The 26,615-nt window shown below is 33.2% G+C and overlaps 1 protein-coding gene across 2 annotated transcripts; it reads left to right on the top strand.

The window, feature by feature from the left end:
• Window positions 1–26,615, top strand: LOC117329755 (motile sperm domain-containing protein 2-like). Of its 2 annotated transcripts, XM_033887878.1 has the most exons (17): window positions 1–44; window positions 135–189; window positions 477–641; window positions 1,765–1,851; window positions 2,539–2,693; window positions 3,116–3,176; window positions 3,797–3,835; window positions 4,108–4,232; window positions 5,499–5,567; window positions 9,976–9,996; window positions 14,844–14,921; window positions 16,872–16,960; window positions 17,426–17,525; window positions 17,687–17,783; window positions 18,244–18,367; window positions 21,980–22,073; window positions 23,004–26,615. In XM_033887878.1, exons 1-17 carry the CDS (start codon window positions 12–14, stop codon window positions 23,163–23,165), a joined length of 1,554 nt encoding a protein of 517 aa, XP_033743769.1. In that variant the 5' UTR covers window positions 1–11; the 3' UTR covers window positions 23,166–26,615. The 2 variants fall into 2 exon arrangements, with proteins under 2 accessions (XP_033743769.1, XP_033743770.1); XM_033887879.1 differs by lacking the exon at window positions 9,976–9,996.

Raw genomic sequence — 26,615 nt, 5'->3', positions numbered from 1 at the left:
GACGATACAATATGGCGGACGGTGATTCCAAAGATTCCAAAAATGTAATGTTTCCTCCCTAATTAAAAGGTTTAAACTTTAATGTCATCTTTTCATATACTAAATTGATAAAGTACATTCTTTTCTCATTTCAGATTCATTCAGCTAACGCGGGGAAACTTCGGAAAGTGTACTACGACAAGTATAATGGTAAATCTAGTTTAGTTACGTTTACGTTCAGCTAATGTTGAGATGAGAGTTCAATAATATAATATACTTGTGTAACACCTGCTAAGATTCTACGACCTATTTAAGCAGCAATATTTTCAAAATTGAAACCATAATTCATTAACTCCTGACATTAAGAAGTGTAGTGTACAATGGCAAAATATGTTCAACCTGCATGAGGTTTTAACTTAAAAGTTAAAATCTTAAGTTGAAAACATATTCACCGCTGTTTTGAATTAAAAAAAAAATGCTCTTCTGTTTTATTGCAGTGACGGATTTTCTTGACAAGCGCCTTTATGATCAAAGAGACGTCGATAATGTGGCCTCAAATGATTTGTATGTCAGCCAGTTCATCAGATCATTTGAAACTATGGAAGATGCTGCAAATCGACTTCACGAGACAATGAAATGGAGGAAAGAAACAGAAGTAAACGGTGAGATCTTAAATAAGATATAAGTAGAATTAATATATGTGAAGTTAATTGGTTTTATAGGGTGATATCACTATATAACTAAGGACAGCTAATAGAGGGAAACAAATGAACAGGAAGAAAGGAAAAAGACCAAAGAGACCTGTGTTGTGTGTATATATATAGAGCATCGTTGAAGTGGTATGGTCTTCTCACCATAAGAAAACAAGTGGAGCTAGAAAACCCAGTTTCACATCTAATTTACACGAGGCCGGAAACAGGATATTTCTGCTGCCAGCCAATTCATACACAATAAGGAAGATAATAGTTGATCAGCCTTATTTGAAATGCAATATTGATGTCCTGAATATGCATGGAATTAACTAGCTTTTTTTTAAAGGGATTGTTCTTCTTCTTTTCATTGATTTTATTATACGGTTCTATTCTAGTTTACAATGAAAAATAAATAACCCTTATTGAACCCGATAACCGATAAGAGATGTAACTCTGCCCTCTGCCAGTTACCTTCAATTTGTTGAAGTTTGACAATATCCTATAGACATATAGAAAGGCTTGATGCAGGATGACTGTGGCAATTACAACATTGTGATATATATTATAGTGAAATGATATATGGCATACATTTGCAATCAGAATTCATTTAGTTTGATTTTTATAGAATCTGCATTCTATGAATTCATTAATTACTCATATAATATAAATTAGTACATGTCTGCTTCAAAGATAAAAAAAGTCATTCGATCAATATAATCGCTGTATCCTGACCGGTAAAAATTGGTCACTTCTTTGAACATAATCCTGTCTAAACAGGCCATATATTCATGTACCATGCATGATCGATTTAAAGAAGTTCAGCTGTATGCTTGTTTGATATGTGAAAGTGCAACATGTAACATCAATAATTCTGTGGTGCAATACCGGTACATTGTTGATGTTCCAAAATTGATTCGTTAAGCAATGCTTACTCCAGATCCATTATTATTACAGCAGATTGAAAGTGTTGATGCCAAAAAAAATTATATAATATTCATGCGTCTCATATGATGAACTCATTATTTGAATTTCTAAACAATATTGTGTCTATTTATGCCAGATTGTGATATCTATAATGTGGTATGTGTTTCAGATTTGCAAGAAACAACATTTGACCGATGGATATATGATGTAGGAGCATTGTTTTACTGCAACCATGACAAGGATGGCAGGAAAGTTTGTAAGTTCAGTACACAGAATATTTGCATATGATGCACATTAAGTTGATTTAAAAGTCAGTTTAAGACATAGTATTAAACATAAATTAGTAATTTCCTTAAGGATCTAAGTTACACAAAAATGGCATTAATCATACAGTTTTAACAGAGCAATGTCATGAAATGCTGAATTACCTGTGAGAAGGACGGAGTTGAAAATAATGTAGTTTTCTTTTGAAAGTCAAATTGTTCGATGTATTCCTTGGTTGTATATCATGGTCCCCAAACAACTGCCAGGCAAAAATTTGTCGTACAGCTTCTGTCAGTTGTTACACTAAAATCTACCTATGATTTGTCAGTCAAGAGATTCTAGGATATGTGGACATCTCAGTGCAGATCTGACAGTCACATTTCATGTAAAATTAGTGTCTATTCGCGATATCTCTGATATTTTAAACCTAAGAATCAAGTGGTAATGATTTTTTACTGAGTGGATATTATGTAAACTTTTGCGGCAAATTAATTTTAGAAAAAATCTTATAGGATTTTAAGAAGTTGCTACCTGGTAAATATGAAATCCCAATAAATCAACTTGCCGGTTACATTTCAGAGCAAGAGAACAATATTTCGTTTATTACGACTGCTTTTAAGTTTTTCACTAAATACAAGGTTAACATATAATTACAATTTGATATCTTTCTTTCTTGCAGTGGTAATCAGAGTGAAATATCACAAGAAAGATGCGGAAAAACTTCCAGGGGTGAAGAAATTTTTAGCGTATCATATAGAGACTGTGTATAAAGAAGATCCAACAAAAGAGCTTGTGATCTTGTTTGATATGTCAGAGGCAGGTCTATCAAACCTGGTAAGTCAACAGTACAAATTTCTTGATTTATAAAGAGATTACATATTAACGGATAGTAAATAAAATCATAATTGAGGATAGATGTAATTTGGTTTAATTTTAATAAATTGAAAATATGTTTTAATTGATACAATTATTATGCTAAAAATCATATATATATATATTGGAGACAAATACTAATGTAACAGAGTGCATGGTTAATTAAACTCAAATCACTGCCTCCACTAGGGATAAAATCCGGGATCTATGGCATATTAGTCTGATGCTCGACCGATCAAACTGAAGAGATCTCTCTGGCTGAGTGGTATACTGCTGCTAATTTTCAGTTATTTACAAGAGATATTCCTTTATATAGGATTCTTATAGTTATAATCAAGGAACAAAAAAATAATTTTATTAAATGAAAAGTTTTTATTTTTTAGGACATGGAATTGATCAAATTTGTCATTACATGCTTCAAAATATACTACCCTACTCTCCTAGGTAAGTAAATATAACCCACAGCACAGTGTTTACTGTTTACAATGGACATTTTGTAAGCAGGGATCATTTTAGTTTTCTGGTGGAGTTTTTCTGTGAAGTTTGAAAGGACTTCCTGAAAAAAAAATGGGAGTCCTTTTCAATTCCTATGTTTTAAAAGGCTATGTTGGGGAAAGTTTCAATGAAAACTTTGCTTCGTTACAAATTCTATTCACATGTAGATACATTTGTCTATACCATGTCTAGGTCAAATTAGTCCGTGGTTATTCCAGTAAAAAGTGAAATATAGCCCAGTCTCTAGAATATTAAAATTATAGATAAAATTGAGCTTTATAATTTCGGTGTCTCCAGGATTTGACTGATAATAAGTTTCAAACAAAGGGGAGATAAGCTAGTTTTAAAATTCGGCTGGGCAATTGTAAGGACAAGGACTGATGGCCAGTCTATATTACTTTTATTTCTAGAAATTTCAAGTTTAATTCATTAAGTGTTTTATCAAAAGGTGACTAAAATAGACCAATCTCTGCCCAGAGCCTTACCAGAGTAAAATGTCTTGCATATTGTTTTGTTGTAGTATTATGCTAGTCATGTTTTATAAATATTGTTAAAATGTTGTCTTTCAGGATACATGCTGATTTTTGAGATGCCCTGGTTATTCAATGGTAATGTGTTTCGTTTTAAAATTAGCATTTTTACCATCTTTTCCACAGAATTTTCCTTACTCTTTGATTCTAAATGAAATGTGAAAATACACTGAAATCTGAATTATAATTTCATGACGAAGTGCTTCAAATATTAAAATATTTTATAACCTGAAAAGTGCTTCTTGATACAATCCTATGGGAGTGATACATATTTTTGAAAAAAAGCAAATAAATTTGTGTTTTGATTTACAGCTATAATTTTTGTTTCTCAACAAGTTTTATTATTTCAGCTGCTTGGAAGATTATCAAAGCCTGGTTAAGTCCACAGGCGATACAGAAAATCAAGTTTGTGGGCAAGAGTGACATTCAGGAGTACATAAACAAGGACCAGTTAATGGAACACATGGGAGGCACAGTGAGTCATTGTGTACTAACAGTATAAGGCCAAATAAAATTAATTTCTTGTTTCTCAGGCCCGCCCGCATCCAATATGAACCCCCCGCACCACTCACTTTTTATTGAAATCAAAAAAATAAAAACGTCCGCGCCGAAAAATAAATTCCGGAAAAAAAACCGACGTTGGTTGCCGCAATATCCGGAACTTGTTTTAGAATCTCCCAAATCAGATCATTGAAACGTTTGTTTATCTTTCAGAAGCTTGATTTTTCGATTGCACATGGTAGCAATGATTTCCATTCAAATATCTTTTTCTGGCAGTGTTATTTTACCCTGGACAATCATATCGAATTATAGCGACACTTGTTCGTTTGGCGAACTTTACAAGGGTCTTCGCGATGGATCGCTTGGTCCCGACGACTGGTCGTTTCCGCCAAAATTCACGGATCATGATGGGTCGGCCGCGATCGGCAAACGGAAAGCTGATGTTTTTGGTAAAGTAATGATCGATGTCTTTGAAGGTAAACGAAGCAACAAAACTGTTTGGACATTATGTAAGAACCAAATCTTAAAACATAGGGAGTTCCTGATCACTTGTGTACATCTGGTGAACATTGAACATAAAATTGTATTTCAATTGTTTTTCAATTTAAATTGCAAGTTTAATACCAGAAAATAAAGACAATAGTTTAAAATTAAGTTTTCTTTATTCATTTTATGCATTTAACAATTGACACAATTTCAAATCACATGATTCATGTATATGTATCATTATGTGACTGAGAGAAAAAAATAAAAAAAGTCCCTCCCTCATCACATTTTTAGGTAGTAAAAAAAAAAAAAAAAAGCCTCCCTCCCTCATCCTTTTTTGGAAAAATGTGCCTGAGAAACAAGACATTAATTTTGTTTGGCCTAATGATCATAGATTTTATTTCTCCATCAGTTGTCTCCCTTGTAATTGTACACGCATCAGTTGTCTCCCTTGTTATTACACCCTCATCAGTTATCTCCCTTGTAATTTCACCCTAATAATTGTCTCCTTTGTAATAATAGCAACAGAGTTATGTGAATGAAATTAAATTCAGATTTTGAATGTTTGTATCAGATTTGATATTAGTGTCCACAGTCTAATACTTGTTTCTGGTATCAGCTAGATCGGATCTGGTAGGACCATGACATTTAAACATTTTGGCTTATCTTGTTTTTTCCCCTGAAGTACTTGTCTAGAATCTGTAGAATATCCTGCTCATTTCATATTTGGAACAATTTTTTTTTTTCGTTTTAGGACAAGTTCCAGTTTAAATATGTCCCACCAGCAGAAAGAGCAGAGGAAGAAAACAAGTCAAGAAAAAGGGTGAGTAACATTATTTATTCCCTCATTGCATTCATAAATTTTGTTGCTTTAACTGATTTCAGATTTAAACAAATGTCCTGTATTCCTGGACCAACATTTATATAATTATAACCCTATTAATCATACGTTGTCATGACATAGGTAACTGTATAGCCTTTCACCTACAACTGTCAAATATAGTACCTATGAGGTTTGAGGTTGTGTACTGCACGGTTTCCAGTTGACCCTTCACTTTTTAGCAAAGTCAGAATTTAGTTTAATGACAAGAAATCTAAATAGCCAAATAAATTTGTCTGTCAAACACATGAGTGAATTATCATTGCGGTGAGGAAACAAAATTCTGTCTGTTAGTGTCTATCGAAAGCCTTGCTTGGTTAGTAGTATGCCCCATTATATACAGACATGGCCTATGATTTGTTTTGATTATGCTGAAGATTGTCAGAGGGATGGATGGAATTTTGAAGACATAGCAATACTTTATATGTTGCCATTGTTGTAGTGATCAAGATAGACACACATACACTAGATACTCACTGCATGAAAATTTCAGGTTTTTAAAGTTTTAGTAGAATTATGTATACATGCATTGTGATAGATCCTCGAATGCATTGAATGTATCGTTTGGTAGATTCCTTTGGATAATGTATGTATTGATTAGATCTCCAAAATAATGTTTGTATTGAATGAACTGTTTGGTAGAATCTCAAGATAATGCATGTACTGAATGTAACTTTTGGTAGATCCCCCAGAATAATGTATGTATTGAATGTACTGTTTGGTAGATTCCCCAGAATAATGTATGTATTGAATGTACGTTTTGGTAGATCCCCCAGAATAATGTATGTATTGAATGTACTGTTTGGTAGATCCCCCACAATATTGTACGTTTTGATAGATCCCCCAGAATAATGTATGTATTGAATGTACTGTTTGGTAGATCCCCAAGAATAATGTATGTATTGAATGTACTGTTTGGTAGATCCCCCAGAATAATGTATGTATTGAATGTACGTTTTGGTAGATCCCCCAGAATAATGTATGTATTGAATGTACTGTTTGGTAGATCCCCCAGAATAATGTATGTATTGAATGTACGTTTTGGTAGATCCCCCAGAATAATGCATGTATTGAATGTACTGTTTGGTAGATCCCCCAGAATAATGTATGTATTGAATGTACTGTTTGGTAGATCCCCTGGAATAATGTATGTATTGAATGTACGTTTTGGTAGATCCCCCAGAATAATGTATGTATTGAATGTACTGTTTGGTAGATCCCCCAGAATAATGTATGTATTGAATGTACTGTTTGGTAGATCCCCCAGAATAATGTATGTATTGAATGCACTGTTTGGTAAATCCCCCAGAATAATGTATGTATTGAATGTACTGTTCGGTAGATCCCCCAGAATAATGTATGTATTGAATGTACTGTTTGGTAGATCCCCCAGAATAATGTATGTATTGAATGTACTGTTTGGTAGATCCCCCACAATATTGTACGTTTTGGTAGATTCCCCAGAATAATGTATATATTGAATGTACTGTTTGGTAGATCCCCCAGAATAATGTATGTATTGAATGTACGTTTTGGTAGATCCCCCAGAATAATGTATGTATTGAATGTACTGTTCGGTAGATCCCCCAGAATAATGTATGTATTGAATGTACTGTTTGGTAGATCCCCCGGAATAATGTATGTATTGAATGTACTGTTTTGGTAGATCCCCCAGAATAATGTATGTATTGAATGTACTGTTTGGTAGATCCCCCAGAATAATGTATGTATTGAATGTACTGTTTGGTAGATCCCCCAGAATAATGTATGTATTGAATGTACTGTTTTGGTAGATCCCCCAGAATAATGTATGTATTGAATGTACTGTTTGGTAGATCCCCCACAATATTGTACGTTTTGGTAGATTCCCCAGAATAATGTATATACATATTGAATGTACGTTTTGGTAGATTCCCCAGAATAATGTATATATTGAATGTACGTTTTGGTAGATCCCCCAGAATAATGTATGTATTGAATGTACTGTTTGGTAGATCCCCCAGAATAATGTATGTATTGAATGTACTGTTTGGTAGATCCCCCAGAATAATGTATGTATTGAATGTACTGTTTGGTAGATCCCCCGGAATAATGTATGTATTGAATGTACTGTTTTGGTAGATCCCCCAGAATAATGTATGTATTGAATGTACTGTTTGGTAGATCCCCCAGAATAATGTATGTATTGAATGTACTGTTTGGTAGATCCCCCAGAATAATGTATGTATTGAATGTACTGTTTTGGTAGATCCCCCAGAATAATGTATGTATTGAATGTACTGTTTGGTAGATCCCCCACAATATTGTACGTTTTGGTAGATTCCCCAGAATAATGTATATACATATTGAATGTACGTTTTGGTAGATTCCCCAGAATAATGTATATATTGAATGTACGTTTTGGTAGATCCCCCAGAATAATGTATGTATTGAATGTACTGTTTGGTAGATCCCCCAGAATAATGTATGTATTGAATGTACTGTTTGGTAGATCCCCCACAATATTGTACGTTTTGGTAGATTCCCCAGAATAATGTATATATTGAATGTACGTTTTGGTAGATCCCCCAGAATAATGTATATATTGAATGTACGTTTTGGTAGATCCCCCAGAATAATGTATGTATTGAATGTACTGTTTGGTACTAGATCCCCCAGAATAATGTATGTATTGAATGCACTGTTTGGTAAATCCCCCAGAATAATGTATGTATTGAATGTACTGTTTGGTAGATCCCCCAGAATAATGTATGTATTGAATGTACTGTTTGGTAGATCCCCCAGAATAATGTATATATTGAATGTACTGTTTGGTAGATCCCCCAGAATAATGTATATATTGAATGTACTGTTTGGTAGATCCCCCAGAATAATGTATATATTGAATGTACTGTTTGGTAGATCCCCCAGAATAATGTATATATTGAATGTACTGTTTGGTAGATCCCCCAGAATAATGTATGTATTGAATGTACTGTTTGGTAGATCCCCCAGAATAATGTATGTATTGAATGTACGATTTGATAGATCCCCGAGAATAATGTATGTATTGAATGTACTGTTTGGTAGATCCCCCAGAATAATGTATTATTGAATGTACTGTTTGATAGATTCCCCAGAATAATGTATGTAATGAATGTACTGTTTGGTAGATCCCCCAGAATAATGTATGTATTGAATGTACTGTTTGGTAGATCCCCCAGAATAATGTATGTATTGAATGTACTGTTTTGGTAGATCCCCCAGAATAATGTATGTATTGAATGTACTGTTTGGTAGATCCCCCACAATATTGTACGTTTTGGTAGATTCCCCAGAATAATGTATATACATATTGAATGTACGTTTTGGTAGATTCCCCAGAATAATGTATATATTGAATGTACGTTTTGGTAGATCCCCCAGAATAATGTATGTATTGAATGTACTGTTTGGTAGATCCCCCAGAATAATGTATGTATTGAATGTACTGTTTGGTAGATCCCCCACAATATTGTACGTTTTGGTAGATTCCCCAGAATAATGTATATATTGAATGTACGTTTTGGTAGATCCCCCAGAATAATGTATATATTGAATGTACGTTTTGGTAGATCCCCCAGAATAATGTATGTATTGAATGTACTGTTTGGTACTAGATCCCCCAGAATAATGTATGTATTGAATGCACTGTTTGGTAAATCCCCCAGAATAATGTATGTATTGAATGTACTGTTTGGAAGATCCCCCAGAATAATGTATGTATTGAATGTACTGTTTGGTAGATCCCCCAGAATAATGTATATATTGAATGTACTGTTTGGTAGATCCCCCAGAATAATGTATATATTGAATGTACTGTTTGGTAGATCCCCCAGAATAATGTATATATTGAATGTACTGTTTGGTAGATCCCCCAGAATAATGTATGTATTGAATGTACTGTTTGGTAGATCCCCCAGAATAATGTATGTATTGAATGTACGATTTGATAGATCCCCGAGAATAATGTATGTATTGAATGTACTGTTTGGTAGATCCCCCAGAATAATGTATTATTGAATGTACTGTTTGATAGATTCCCCAGAATAATGTATGTAATGAATGTACTGTTTGGTAGATCCCCCAGAATAATGTATGTATTGAATGTACTGTTTGGTAGATCCCCCAGAATAATGTATGTATTGAATGTACTGTTTGGTAGATCCCCCAGAATAATGTATGTATTAAATGTACGTTTTGGTAGATCCCTCAGAATAATGTATGTATTGAATATACTATTTGGTAAATCCCCTAGAATAATGTATGTATTATATGTACGTTTTGGTAGATCCCCCAGAATAATGTATGTATTGAATATACTATTTGGTAGATCCCCCAACTACAACATAAGGTAAGCATGTTGATACTCAAAAACCGGTGTTATGCACAAGTTGAATTTAATACATTGTACTCAAGATGAACTGCAATTATAATCATGTTGTATTATAACAGTTTGCCAGTGTGAAATAGAATTTACTCTCAGGACTGAAAATATCTTACTCTGTAATATACATATCTAATAGATTGTTAATAATATCATTTCTGGAAAGATTTTTAATTAACAGCTTGAAATTCATATACAGATCGAAACATAATCAATATTATGCTAATTACATGATAATAAAATGTCATGATTATCAACATAAATATATTTACTGTAATTATATTTCATTTGCGATGATGACATATAGATTTATTATAATATATTTAGCACATTTGCTGTAAAGTATATTTCATTAACTTAAAAGATAATAATACATTTACTGAAAATCCACATATGGCACACACTTGAAAACTCGACTGTACACTAAACACTGTACATGCTCTGCACATTACACGATAGTCCTGGTACCACTCCAACCCTATAAGCAGACCAATTAGCTTATATAGTCATAATAAACAAAATTGGTTCTCTCATAGATCATTGCAAGTATAGATTCTAAAATAAATTTTATTAAATAATCATTAGACTATGGTGACATTTAACTGTTGTTTCGCATAGTTCTTTGAAAAAATATTAGAAAATATAAAAGAGAAGAAAAAATACTGATTTGAAAAATGGAACAGCTAGTGCCTAGAGTTGTATAGAAATGTGTATTATATACAATGTACATTTGTATGTATTATAAATTTTAAAGTTTATTTAAAATTCACTTTTCAGCAGTAAAATAATTGATTATATAGTGCATGGCAGTGCCATGATAATTAAAAGAGAATGAAAATTTCTTTCACACCTAATTACTTTATTTTTTTTGAAGGTTTCATATTGAATTTTATTATCTAAGTAAATTTGAGGGATGTCAGGATTGGGACCAGGGTTCATCCCTCTTTCAATATGAAGCCTCTCACAGGAGGCCTTGAGGTCTCTTTTACTCATTTATTTTCATTTCATATCATTTGTTCGTTTTTATAACTCCATTCATTCTGCAGACTCTTTCAAACAATATACATTTTTTCCAATAAATTAGAGATGGAGCCACAATTGCACACATTCATGCTAATTAAGAGCTACATAGTTTTTGATTTACGCATTATTTATCAATATTAAAGATTAGCATAAATGGCCATAGATTTCAAAAACAGAGACTATAATGCGTATTAACATATATGTGTGCAAATGCTGTATCACCAATAAGAAAATAGACAACACATTTACTTTACTACAAAGAAAAAAAAAAAAAAATTAAAAAATTAAGAAAAAAATTAAGTACCAATTATTATATTGTACACAAATAACAAAATACATATACATTATCCATCATATTTAGCACTCATCAGGGCGCCAAATACATATTTAATTGATTTTTGTAAATTCAATAAGTATGAAAATTTAAAATTTAAAGAGGCTTACCCGCAGACGGACCGGTAAACGGCACATCTCCAATCACTAAATAAACTTCAGTACACGTTTCTATGTGACAAAATTAGAGGCTTTCCTACTTTATTTCTTGAAAACAATTACAGAATATGTATTTAAAAGACGTTTTAAAACTCAACCTGAGAGGGAAATGTATGGAATATAACGGCAAATTTTCTTTGTAAATCGCCGCTGCCTTTGAAGTTATCACTGTGCGGCACTGTGCACGTGCTTGTTTCTTTGATGTGTCAATCAAATTAGACTTATTGCGGGTTGCGATTAAATAAATAATATTTAAAAATGAGGTTTTAATATCACTTTTCAGCGTTTTATAAGGAAAATAAAATGAAAAACTCAACAATTCCAACAATCTGTCATGTGTAAAACATCTTTTTCTATTAGCCAATTTTTCTGATCTCTCTGCGGGCAAGCCTCTTTAAGTAATTTCATTGATGTTAATGCATACACATGCACAAAACTTAAAAATTAAACTGAACTTTAATTTTTAGAAATAAGAAAATAGAAATCAATGTTTAGAATATGTGCATCTGTTTAATGTACAAAATTATACTGTCTTACTTTGAAATTAGTATTATTATTAATGGTCAGTAAATTTTACAATGTACATTTTCTGTTCCACACTCATATGACCCTGTGCTGTTGCAAGGATCAATCACATTAAAAACCTAAAAACAAAACAAATATTTCCTGTTAGCTGGACTGTAGTAATGAGTCAAACGTTATAGAAGGAAATAAGGAGCTATATAAAATTATTCTGAACTTTTTTTCTTGTGTTCTAAATAGATACAAAAGTGACAAAGTGTGATGGACTGTTATAGTCTATAAATAAAAAGTATTACCCGGGTATGTACAGTCAAATTTCTAACTGTATTAAAAATAACATTTTACTTTAAAACATATTTTTTTATATTATCTTAACTAGGTAAGTATAAATCAAATAAGATGAGAAATATGATAAAAAAAATTAAAAACAGACAAAAACAAACAACAGCAAATAAATAAATGAATAACCTAAAAAAAATATATATATAACCATTATTATATCTCGCCAGGTAAGTATGAATCAAATAAGATGAGAAACTATACAAAAAACAAAAACAAAAAAACAACAACATCAAATAAATAAATAAATAAATAAATAAATAAAAAGAAAAAATATATAACCTATTTAAACTAACTTATGTAAAGGGTGTTTTCATTTTATGAAAATTGCTGAATGTTTTTCCTATTGTTTGTGCCAGTAACAAGATTTTCAGTTCTCATTTGTTCTGTCTTTACATGTGAAAAATAACAGATTTTGTGGTGTTTCTATTAACTGGATTAAATTACATAGTTCTAACTCAATTTCACAGAACTTCCCAAATAATAAAATTAAAAGATAGAAGAAACCAAATTCTGTAGGACACCAAGATTTTCTTTGAGAGTTTGAATTGTCACGACTGAATTCATGTTAGACAGGATGACATTAATTCAGATCACTAATAAATGTTAAAATTAAGGACAGGTCAAAATTACGTTGTCCTAATACATTGCTCAAGTCATTTATAAAAGAAAGACATTCTATTTTACAGTGAGTTGTATATATGAACTAATATGGACTTAAATAAAGGTCAACAATACAATACTTAAAACAATATGATAATCTAGCCTTTCCAGTTAACAGTGGTATAAAAGAATATACAAATGTACAGAGTATTTGATATAGTAGATTGTCAAAACATATTTGTTATCAAAGTTATTATTTGTTGCAATTTCTAGAATGATCAAAAGTAAAATTATCTCCTTGATTTGGTATTGTGATTACCATAGCAACATTCACAAATTGCCTATTTTTCCCAATTAAATAATATACATAAAGGCTTATAAGGCAGTATGTGTGTTAGATTATTATTGCTGAAGTGACATTTCATAGAGCTGTTTAAAAAATCTTTAAAATGACCAAGATTGATTATTTTCTATTGACTATATAGTTCTTTATGCAGTTATTCAATAATTTACATCAGAATATACAAAAAAATCCTTCTCTGTTATTCAAAAGATAAATAAACCTTATTCCTAACGGTAATATTTTTTAATAATATGTAATGAGTGTCAGCAGAGTTACTGCCCTTAGATACAATTGACGAATTACCTCCCCTTACTATAGTCTGATGCTTAGAAACAAGATGGCAGATGCTGAGGAGGTAGGACTCATGCTAGAGTTTATGTTTTAGGAGAATTGTGCTGTATCTGGTCATGTATGTGTGTTGCACATAATTTATTTGTAAATATGAACATGTACAGGATAAACAGTGTGTTATACATAATACATTGAACTATAAAATGTGTTTCATGTTAAAATTAGATGTAGAATACTAGACTATCTAGAGTTATGTTGCAGAATTTTAGATGTGCAATGCATTATCACTTTTGTTAAAACATTGAATTTCCAATCAATTGTCAAATATCTTCATCACATTATGTGTTTTGTCAACATATCAATGTAGATCTAGATGTCTTTGTTATCTAGACAGAGCCCTATCAATGATTAAAAGCTACATTGATTTTTGTCCCAGCTAATCCCTGGGGGATTAATGTCTGATCTCGAGTCTTGCTTCAGGAAAGTTTCCAGCTCTTAGTTTATTGATTATTTACATGCACAAAGGAAGTGTGTCCTGAAGTTATTTTTATCTTGTTTTCCCTTCTGCCTTTATAATATAATTTCACTGAATGTGAGCCAAGCACAGTATGTATTACATGGCGATGTTTAAAATTCCCAGTGGTATATAACATATGTATGCTGAGTTTTATGCAGTTACAACTCTAGATCTCCCCTTGTGATATCTAATGGAGTTTGAATTGTGTTTCAGGTTAATTCAGTTACATTGTATATACCTTTTACTGTATACTATCACTATGTGTATTATCAATCTCAAAAATACTGTTTTTAAGAAAAGATGATTTTATTAGCTTTAACACTACAATTATTTTTATATTTCTTTTTGCTAAGAGCTGACTTTCAAAGGAATGTTTTATGTGTGTTAAAGCTGTACATTTAAAAGGCACACTCAAACCTTGGTGTGGTATTGATTCTTATTTAGAAGATCCATCTCTGTTTTCAGGAATTATATATAACATGTATGACTATAATAGAGGTCTAATGCAGAGTCTGCTGAAATCTCAGAACACTAATATATATATATAGAGAGATTGTGTGAAATTCTTTATGTATATAATATTAATGTGTAACATTAACAGACATGGTGTATAATTATGTATACATGTATATGTGAAACAATGTATAGTTGTGTTATAGAAATGGTTTATGTTTCCTATTACAGGTGACATTTGCAGAGTCTACTAAAACCTCAGATGGAGACAGATCTCCAGATTCATTTAAATCACCACAAGGCAAAAGTGTAAGTGACAAAATATGTTACAGGTATCAGCAATTTGATAGCAACCGGATGTGTAGATTAATAGAATCTTTCCCTACCTTGAGGGTGTGACAGAGAAATCTCAACCTGAGGGGGAGATTCTTGAATGTCCAACCCGAGGCTTGCCGAGGGTTTGGACATTCAAGAATCTCCCCCGAAGGTTGAGATTTCTTTGTTACACCCTCAAGGTAGGGAATGATTATTTTTCTCCCACCTCTTTTCTTTATGTGTTTTCCCATCGGCGATCTCCGTCTGTTTGTAAACAAGTACACATGTCAAAAAAACCGCGGGAAATATGCACACATTTCCATTCATCCATTTCACATGGGGTGACGTCACTCACTCATCACTGTCCGACTCGGAGTAAATCACACGAGGTCGCTTTGAAATCGACTTTGTGTTGTCATTATGGCTGTGGAAATGGATGTTAAATGTTCCCCCACTGATTGTGGATCCATAAAACACCGATCTTGTGACATTGGACGGAGTTGGGCACAAGGAAATGCTGTTGTGCGATCTTTTTACTTGTGACAGTTGAACAATTTTGTCGCGATCGGTGCAGGTAGGTGCACTTGTGCTCTCAGTTTCAGTTTTAGGCCTACAGTTGTGGGATTCATTTGTATTTGAAAGAATGGCAGACATTTTTTGTTTTTGGAAACTGCTCAGTTGTCTGTAGTTGTTTAGAGACTGGGGATTTTTGTATTATTGTGTACACAATTTGTTTGTTGACGTAGCAGACGACGTAATGTAAACAAAAAAAATAGTTCCGGTAGTACTTCCGGTGAAGAAAGTGAGCACGTGCAATCTGTCACACCCTAGGGTATGACAGATTGCACGCGCTAAAAAAGACAGAGAAATCTTGTACACTCAAAATGGGAGACAAATCAGTGAAAGGTGGGAGAAAACATAGTCATAGAGCATGGTGGTACTGTACAATAGCCAGGTAATTATGTGGAGGCTTTAATTTTTTCTCAGCAGTACTTGTAACTTAATACAATAAGGAAACATTAAAAAATCAACTAATTATTCAAATTAAATACAATCATTATGTCTAACCAGGTTTTAAACATAAAACTTCATGTACAGATAATTCATTGATCTTTTAAGGAAGAGTTAGAAACAGTTACTAAGTAGTTTAACAACTTTCATTGAAATTTACCCAGTATATATATATAGGCACAAAAATCCACTTATACTGTCAATGCCCTATTTCCAACTAAATTCTGTATTTCAAAATAATTGTTTTTTTGTTTTTGTTTTTTTTGGGGGGGGGGTTAAAAATTTAAGAAGTTGTAATAAAACATGAAACACAATTCATTGAAGGCAATATTAATGCTCTAATATCATTGTTTTAACCCCAATATAGGCATTGACAATAGTCTGACTTGCACAGTATTGAGATATTTTCATATATTGTTTTGATGAATGAGAAAATTCTTGATTCAACAGAAGTTGTCGTAACTTAAAAAAAAAATCAGGTGTACAGATACCAGAAGTGAAAACCATGAGACAAACCAGTCTATAATTGTCTATTTCTGATTGATATTTAGCATTGAAGTTGGTGGTAAGGACTATTCAATTTATTCTGAAGTCAGTATAATGTACATTGTGGGTGTCCTGCTGCCATGTCTAGTATCTAGTAATGACATTTCAGTAGGATGGCACTATAGAATGGCACTATAAAGTGACTCTATTTGTTTGACAAATGTGAGGGCTTTTGATAAAAAGCAAAACTAGTGACAGATCGACATCAATACATGCGGGACATGAAAGGACATAAAGTTTTTTTTTTTTTTTTTTCCTGCCTCATTCTTCACAGCATAACAACACAAATGACAGATATAGATAAGAATCAGACATCCTGAGTCACACATAGTTGTGTAGGATATTGCTTCCTGTTTTTATCTTTAACAGAACTTGTAATATTTTCAGGGCATGAAGAGGATAGGCATACGTGGGACCACTACCAAGATGGAACCAGGGTCAGATAACTCTTTCATCGGCAGGCTGCTTACCATTAGGTATAAGTTATATCTATTAAAGTTATATGTATACACATATTATATGTATATGTTAAGTATTTTGAATTGTACATGTGGAAAAGCCTAGCTCTAGGCATTCAAGCATACATATTTCTTCTTTAAGCTTAATTTACTAAAATTGAAAAAAGATGACACATATTTTTATCAAAGTTAAAAGACCTTAATTCAATTTCATATCATGTCAAATGATTTTACCGCAAGGATGGTTTCAGTTTCTTTCCCTGCGCATTTTGGTTGTCTCCGTTACTCAGATTTTCAATTTTTTACAATTAAATTTGCATACTTCCTAAACCGGTGTTCCATACTGAAGTTAAATAATTGAAAAAAATTAAATTGAAATAACATTACAATTGTTGACAAACAGTTATCTCCCCTTTATTTTGTGTGATTGTGATTTCACTTTACCTCCCCTTAATTATGTATCATTATAATTTCACTTTGCAGTCCTGCTGAGGAGCTAGAGTTTATCATTGATGATAGCGGAAAAGATGCATCCGATACCATATCTCTGAAGAACACACTACCCTATCCTATCGCATATAAAGTAAGAAAAACAATGCTTTTTTTTAAAGAAAATTAACTACTTAACAATGATTTGTATTTTTTTTCTGATAAACACATTTTTATCTGTTCTTTCTCATTGACGTCAATGACAGATGTACAGTTTCAAAGTTTATGTAAAATATTGATTTTCACTATTTTTAGGTAAAGACCACCTCTCCAGAGAAGTATAAAGTGCGGCCATGTTTTGGTGTAGCTAAGCCAGGAAGTACTGTGGAGGTTTTTGTGTACCTACAACAAGGTAATGATGTACAAGATATACTTATAGAGCTAAAAATTGTTCATTCCTTGTTCTCGAGGTATGATAATGGAAGATCTAGAATCATGAGTGTGAATACCTGGAGAAATCTCGATGGAGTAATGGAATTGCTTTACATTCATCATTCTTGTGGTGACTGGTTAGTTATTGGTCACTTTGGTCATTAGTCACATGATCTATTTTGATCATATGACAGTAATGAGGTGGTCTAAAAAAAACAACAACAAAATTGAATTAAAATTGTCTGCTGTAAGTTTAGAAATATTGATTTTTTTTTCTACTGTGCTGAGTTGTAAACCAGTAATTACATTATTATTTCAGATAATAAAATTCATGTAATCTGATTGGTCACACACCTCATGCTTTATGTATTGGTAATCACTGCAGTCAAATCATCTTTCATTTTAAGTGAGTATTGTCTGTTTTCACTTTAATCTACCAGGCTATGAAAACACCATATCTAAGGACAGGTTTCTGGTGATGGCTATGGAGGTGACCACCGATTCACAGGACAAGCTGGCCGAGTTGTGGAAGACGATACCAAAGGAAAATATCATGGAACACAAGTAATTGTCATTCTCCAGTATCTCAACTGTTTTCACAGAAATATTTCCTAGAACAAATGGAGTGGCCTCCCCTTATCCATCAAAGCAGTTTAGCCACACAAATGAATATGCATGGTCATGGCGATTTACCTGCTATGCATATGATGAACTCTCACGTAGTTTTAATGTAACAAAGTTTATTTGTTGGACAGTTAGTAGGACAAATATAGTAACAATCTAACACAGGTACCTTCAAAATTTACATTAAATGAGAATTGTTTTAATTGAGATGTAAATTAAATAGTAAAATCACAAAATCTGATATAATCCGTACAGTCAATATACCTTAACCCTTTCATCCCTAAGAAACTTTAGTAGACTCTGCCACTCATTCATCAATTGAAGTCCAATATGATCAGTAGGGATGAAAGGGTTAATTAAATTCACCCACAGCCTGGTTTTACTATGGATTTAACACTAAGTCTAACATATACATGACCAATCAAATCGCTGCTTACAAAAGACAATGGGAGAACTTTAAAGCTGCCCTGGTAGATTTTGCTACAAAATGTAATAAACAGAATATCCAACAGCATCTGCAGTAATACCAAATATATTTTACATATGTGGCTAACATTTTGATATTTTCCACTCATGAAATTATATTTGGTATTGCTGATCACACTGTTAGATATCTTCTGTATATCCAGCTTAAGTCATTTGAGTTCATGTAGATAACCTTTAATTGCTTTGAGCTTGCAGTTTGATTAGTAATTAACCTGATTTTGTTTTTCAATATACTTAATCAAAAGAAAAATATTTCATTATTTTGATTCTGAGTAGCTGTTTGATATATTAAATGATTCATGTTAGAAATGATTTTTCAGTACTTTCCATATATGCTCAAATCATAAGGTATAATCATCATGCAGAAAGCATACTGTAAACGTGGTTATTTTCGCGGATGGTTAATTTTGCGATTTCAATACGTAAACTATACTCTCGGGGGTAATTTTCGCGATCGACCCGCCTTCGTTTGTAGTTTGAGTTTATTAGCCCACCATCATCAGATGGTGGGCTATTCAAATCGCCCTGCGTCCGTGGTCCGTCGTCCGTCCGTCCCTCCGTCCGTCCCTCCGTCCGTCCCTCCGTCCGTCCGTAAACAATTCTTGTTATCGCTAATCCTCAGAAAGTACTGAAGGGATCTTTCTCAAATTTCATATGTAGGTTCCCCTTGGTGCCTAGTTATGCATATTGCATTTTGAGACCAATCGGTAAACAACATGGCCGACAGGCAGCCATCTTGGATTTTGACAATTGAAGTTTGTTATCGCTATTTCTCAGAAAGTACTGAAGGGATCTTTCTCAAATTTCATATGTAGGTTCCCCTTGGTGCCTAGTTATGCATATTGCATTTTGAGACAAATCGGAAAACAACATGGCCGACAGGCAGCCATCTTGTATTTTGACAATTGAAGTTTGTTATCGCTATTTCTCAGAAAATAATGAAGGGATCTTTCTCAAATTTCATATGTAGGTTCCTCTTGGTGCCTAGTTATGCATATTGCATTTTGAGACCAATCAAAAAACAACATGGCCGACAGGCAGCCATCTTGGATTTTGACAATTGAAGTTTGTTATCGCTATTTCTCAGAAAGTACTGAAGGGATCTCTCTCAAATTTCACATTTAGGTTCCACTTGGTGCCTAGTTATGCATATTGCATTTTGAAACCAATCGGAAAACAACATGGCCGACAGGCAGCCATCTTGGATTTTGACAATTGAAGATTGTTATCGCTATTTCTCAGAAAGTACTGAAGGGATCTTTCTCAAATTTCATATGTAGGTTCCCCTTGGTGCCTAGTTATGCATATTGCATTTTGAGACCAATCGGAAAACAACATGGCCGACAGGCAGCCATCTTGGATTTTGACAATTGAAGTTTGTTATCGCTATTTCTCAGAAAGTACTGAAGGGATCTTTCTCAAATTTCATATGTAGGTTCCTCTTGGTGCCTTGTTATGCATATTGCATTTTGAGACCAATCGGAAAACAACATGGCCGACAGGCAGCCATCTTGGATTTTGACAATTGAAGTTTGTTATCGCTATTTCTCAGAAAGTGATGAAGGGATCTTTCTCAAATTTCATATGTAGGTTCCTCTTGTTGCCTAGTTATGCATATTGCATTTTGAGACCAATCGGAAAACAACCTGGCCGACAGGCAGCCATCTTGGATTTTGACAATTGAAGTTTGTTATCGCTATTTCTCAGAAAGTAATGAAGGGATCTTCCTCAAATTTCATACATACGTTCCCCTCAGTGCCTTGATATGCATACTGCATTTTGAGACCAATCAGAAAACAACATGGCTGACAGGTAGCCATCTTGGATATTGACAATTGAAGATTGTTATCGCTATTTCTCAGAAAGTACTGAAGGGATCTTTCTCAAATTTCATATGTAGGTTCCCCTTGGTGCCTAGCATTTTGGGACCGATCGGAAAACAACATGGCCGACAGGCAGCCATCTTGGATTTTGACCATTGAAGTTTGTTATCGCTATTTCTCAGAAAGTGTTGAAGGGATCTTTCTCAAATTTCATATGTAGGTTCCTCTTGTTGCCTAGTTATGCATATTGCATTTTGAGACCAATCAGAAAACAACCTGGCCGACAGGCAGCCATCTTGGATTTTGACAATTGAAGTTTGTTATCGCTATTTCTCAGAAAGTAACGAAGGGATCTTTCTCAAATTTCATACATACGTTCCCCTCAGTGCCTTGTTATGCATACTGCATTTTGAGACCAATCAGAAAACAACATGGCTGACAGGTAGCCATCTTGGATATTGACAATTGAAGTTTGTTATCGCTATTTCTCAGAAAGTACTGAAGGGATCTTTCTCAAATTTCATATGTAGGTTCCCCTTGGTGCCTAGCATTTTGGGACCGATCGGAAAACAACATGGCCGACAGGCAGCCATCTTGGATTTTGACCATTGAAGTTTGTTATCGCTATTTCTGAGAAAGTACTAACGGGATCTTTCTCAAATTTCATATGTAGGTTCCCCTTGGTGCCTAGTTATGCATATTGCGTTTTGAGACCAATCAGAAAACAACATGGCTGACAGGCAGCCATCTTGGATTTTGACAATTTAAGTTTGTTATCACTATTTCTGAGAAAGTACTGAAGGGATCTTTCTCAAATTTCATAAGTAGGTTCCCCTTGGTCCCTTGTATTGCATTTTTGGACCAGTCTGTCCTGAAAACAACCTGGCAAACAAACAGCCATTATCGTTAAATCTCAAATTTCTTATATAGCTTGGATTCCCTTGTTTGAAAAGTACTGGAGGGATGTCTCAATTTGCACAGATTAGTAAAATGAAGGGAAAAGTAGAGAAAAGATCAATCCAACATGGAACCTATGAAGATCATTCAATGGTGGGCGCCAAGATCTCTCTGGGATCTCTTGTTCAAATTAATATCAAAATAATACATGTGTGGGAAATTTTCGCGATCAAAAGGGATCCGTGTAATTAGCGTAAATTTCCCCCGCGCGTAAATTTCCACGTTTACAGTACATATATTGATGATCAATTGATAAACTGCTGTAATTTCCTCTCTTGATTTGAAGGTTGAGATGTGTACAGTCGACAAAGACTTCAGCTGGACAAAGTGTTGGAGCAGGTTGTAGCTCAGATGAAAATGTACAAACACTTTCACAAAAGGTAGGTGTTCAATTTGAGATAAGATTTTAGGCCTTGTTCATAAAATAGTGAGTTAGTCATGAGTAGAATTTTTTTCATTTTTTTTTCTTCTATTGTTATGTCATGTACTACTGATGAAGTGAGTTAATGAAGATGAAACCTGTTGTAGTTAATATATCAAAGTTATGGTCCAGGAGTGAAAATGGTTAATGATGATGTACTTTGAATAATTTGTTCTGAAAACAAGTCAAAGAATTTTTTAAGGTTAATTCCATTAAAATATATATCCTATGGGAAGACTTCAGAAATAAAGAATTTCTACGCATGGCGAGTGGGTGGAAAAAATATGTCTTGGGCCCGAGTTTCCACTAACCCTACTAATCCTATATTTTTGTGTCAACCTTGAAGGTTTTTTTTTACCTTTTTCAAGGAATGACTATTAAAGTTGAATCCTTGTCTATATAATCTTAGTATCAGCTATTAAAAAAAGTAAAGAAGATCTTCCCATCTCCCTAACCTAGTTTTTCCTGGCATTTTAAAGGAAACACATATATTATTTGGTTTGGCCTTATAATATTCTTCTAATTAAACATCTTTTGGTGGTTTGTGTATGATTAACCTAGAAACACATGTATTATTTTGTTTGGCCTTATAATATTTTTCTAATTGATTAACCTAGAAACACATATGTTATTTGGTTTGGCCTTACAATATTCTTCTAATCAAACATCTTTTGTTGGTTTGTGTATGATTAACCTCGAAACACATATGCTATCTGGTTTGGCCTTATAATATTCTTCTAATCAAACATCTTTTGTTGGTTTGTGTATGATTAACCTAGAACCTAGAGTCCTCCTGTTGGGAGCATATTTTGCTTGAATGGCCCTAACTGTACATTTATTCACATAAAAATTTTTGTTCATGACCCAGTTTCTGGTAAATCTGTTGCAGGTCGACAATCTGATGGAGAACACCAGACAGACACAGAGGCTGCTGAAGGCCCTGGGGGCTCTCCAACTTGTCATCATGTTTTTATTGTTTGTCGTACTCTTCCTTCACTACCGCTCCACACCTGATACCAGCTACAGTTCTTGTCCAGGGGCCGCTTGGTGAGACGGTGGTTTACTCAAATCAAACTGGTGCTTCCTACAAATAACTATTACATGTTCATATTGGGGTATGAAAAACACTGGAAAGTATATTTAAATATCATTGACAGAATTAAAATATTACTAGATTTATAATGCAATTTTATTTTTACTATGTAGTTGGTTTAATTAATTGAAGTTTATACATTACAATCAAAGCGTGCATATATGCTTTTCTTTCAAACCTTTTTAATTAAAATAATTATTTTCTTAATTCGAGGTTTCCTGTTTTACAAATGTTGTGACATAAATCTAGGATTTTGTATTCATTTTATGATATATGTAAAATTTGTAGACCAAAGTGCTGGAGCGTATGTGAATGTGTTCATTGTACGAGTTGGCAATGTGTCTTATTTGAATTACGGTTTATTTTAATTTTACTGATTGTCTTGTTGATTGGGGAAACCTGCCATGCAATAATTAAACCAGACACTTTGAGAAATGCTAATTGTAAATGCATATTGAGTATTTTTTATCAGATAAACAGTGGAACTGGCTAAGGTAGAATGTCCTTCCGCCTTTCTACTGTATATATTAAGTCTCCATAAATTATTAAGGGTACTATGCTTGTCTGTATGAATATAAAGACAATTATAAGCTGCAAGCACATTTAAAGAAGTTGCAAACTTTTGAAAATTTTATCAGTTTATATTACCTACAAAAATTTATAAAAGTATTATTGATGGTTGTGTAATCGATAATTTCAACATCAAAAAATCACGGGATAGAATCCAGCAGTCCTGGATCTGCTCTGTCTTTTGTGAAAAGGAAACTTATTCACATACTTGGATTACATATAGGGCTATTTCAGTCAAATAACAGGACTCGAGATTTGTCAAACACGAACCTCCAACAGAAGTGATTTAGTTAAAAGTTTCCCTATGCTATGCTAAGACATTTTCTCAAGTACCCATTGTGTATAGAAATGATCTTTTTCTGGAGTCCTCTCTTTGGGTTATATGTTTTACTGGAATAGCCCTTCCAATGAATTCTATTCTGTAGTCTTAAAATACCTGTGTATACTGTAAGTGATGAAGCAACTCACAGGTTTGATGAGAGCCTAACAAACTACAAATCTTCTTTGTGTAGAGATTCAACACAAATGGGACATTTCTATTCCTTTGAAAAAAAAAAGAAAATCTTGACATTACTATTTTTCAGAATTTATGAATTATATGCTGTTGAATTCTTGATTTAAAAAGTCAATAGCCGTGTATACCTTTTCATAGTCTACCAGTATTACAATCTGTGTTCAGTAAGATATTTGAATGTTGTTGAGATTAATGGGAGTCATTTTATGTTATACTGGTATATAATAAAATTAAATGAATGATACATCAGCAGGATGCCAATCTGTGTTCCTGTATATGGTGTTATAATGATCGTACTGTTGTCTATGGAATCATTATCATTTAGAAATATCGGTCAAGTACAACTATCCAGATTTAGACTAGAGCCTGAAGTTTACTTCAGTATATTTTAGCAATATTCAGTGCAAATGTTTTGGTTCTCAACTGGAGATTTTTGAAAGTGAAATTTATTTCCCTTATGAAATACATTTTTTACTTAAAAACTTATTTCAGAACATAATGTAATAACAAATTAGCTTCAGAACAACATTATTGAATTTAAACTTATCAAAACTCTTCTAAATCAGTTTATGAAAGCTTTCTAAACTGAAGACCACCGGTTTGACCTCCAGATAGATACATGTATATGAATGTACTTGTATACTGTGTATGTGATGATAGATTCAATACAGATAGCATTAATATTTAAATGAGAATGAAAGTGATACCATAAAGTGCATGGGAATAAATATTTGGTGATTGTATGATGGCTACTTGTAATTACTGATTGAGAAATGTCACTGACATAGCTGTGTCTATGGTGTCAGGGCCAGAGGAAACTCGGGCTAAGCTGTGTGAAGACTGAAAACATGTGGACAAAGAAAATCACAAGAAACTTCTTTCAAAATGGGTTTGATTGAATGTTTTCATTTTCATATTTTTTTTTTATTTTGTTGCGTGTTGCCATGACAACTAGATTTGCCATGATGTACACAGTTCCTGTTATGTTGATGTAGTTAGTCCCTTAATGTTTAATTACTTTGATCGAAATCAAATTAAGATCATAAAGGTGTCGTGGATGTTACCACTGTTTTGCTACGGCCAATAATTATTTGTTGTACATGTTTTAGGCAATATCTGTGATATTTATATACGAGGATGAAATATATCCCCAGTCGGGTCTGTACCAATGGTAGATTTCATGAGATGTTGTGATTTACTTCGTGTGACATGAAATGTTATCGCTGTATCTTTATATGTACAAACTGCTTGTTTTTCATACCAATATGTGTAAAAAACATCATAACAAGTTGCCTTACCTGCATAAAATACAAGTATATTAAGTGCTGCGCTGTGGCAAGCTTTGATAGGTCAATCCTAATATTGGCCATAGAATATCCTGCTCAAATCTGAAAATACTCCTTTCTCTATTTTTATTTTTTTTTTTATCAGAATTAAATTTTTTTAAAAATCAAGTTTAGAAAGATGAAATATAATCAAAATGATATAAAAACATGGGTTTGAATACCATCTACATTTTAAGTATAGACAAATGAACTTTTAATTTGAGAGCTTTTAAAATATCCGACTTCTTCATCCTGCAAGGGCTTCAACCAGATGTCTGACTTCTGCAGGATGAAGCAAGTGAACACTGGTGCTGGCATTGACTATAGTGAATTTGGCTCATAATATTTATATCGGTCTAACTCCAGTTATTCAATTAATTTGAAAAATTTTAACTGTAAAAGCTTAAGTTTGGCAAATATACTGTAGCATCTATAATTCCACTCAATGCCCAAACGTAAAATAATCAATACTAAGTAGCTTCTAGAACCATTCTATGCATATTTATGGAAATGTATATAAACATTATTTATCTAATCATAAACCAAGGTCGTTTGTTCCACATTGGACATAGGACATTTATACAGTGATAAACCCACCTATGTATATTTCAGTCTAGCAATATTTACCTATAGCTAACTAATGCTTTTTCATAGTCCTGCTGCAGGTCCAAGCTCGGGTCCTACATGGAGTCGAAGTTTGTGTTCAACCATTTGTGGTATTACAGGATAAATATAGTTGTACTGAATGCTGTCAAACTGGGTGTACATGTATGTAGATACAAGCTTTAGAAGGTCCGGTATTTATGTCTGAAGGACATTCGATATAGAGTACTGAGTTTATTGGTGCAGTTATGATATTTCAGGAGGGAATAACACGTTTTTATTTTGCAATGTTAATCAATGTTATGATTTGCAGATATTTATTTCATTCATTGATGAATAATTTGTATTTGTTGTGATATGGAAAAAAAACTCAATGAAATACATATTTACATAAAT

The sequence above is a fragment of the Pecten maximus genome, chromosome 6, assembly GCF_902652985.1.
Source record: "Pecten maximus chromosome 6, xPecMax1.1, whole genome shotgun sequence".
Taxonomy (NCBI): domain Eukaryota; kingdom Metazoa; phylum Mollusca; class Bivalvia; order Pectinida; family Pectinidae; genus Pecten; species Pecten maximus.
Note: the sequence above shows the minus strand (reverse complement) of the source record. Positions and strands in the feature narration are given on the sequence as shown.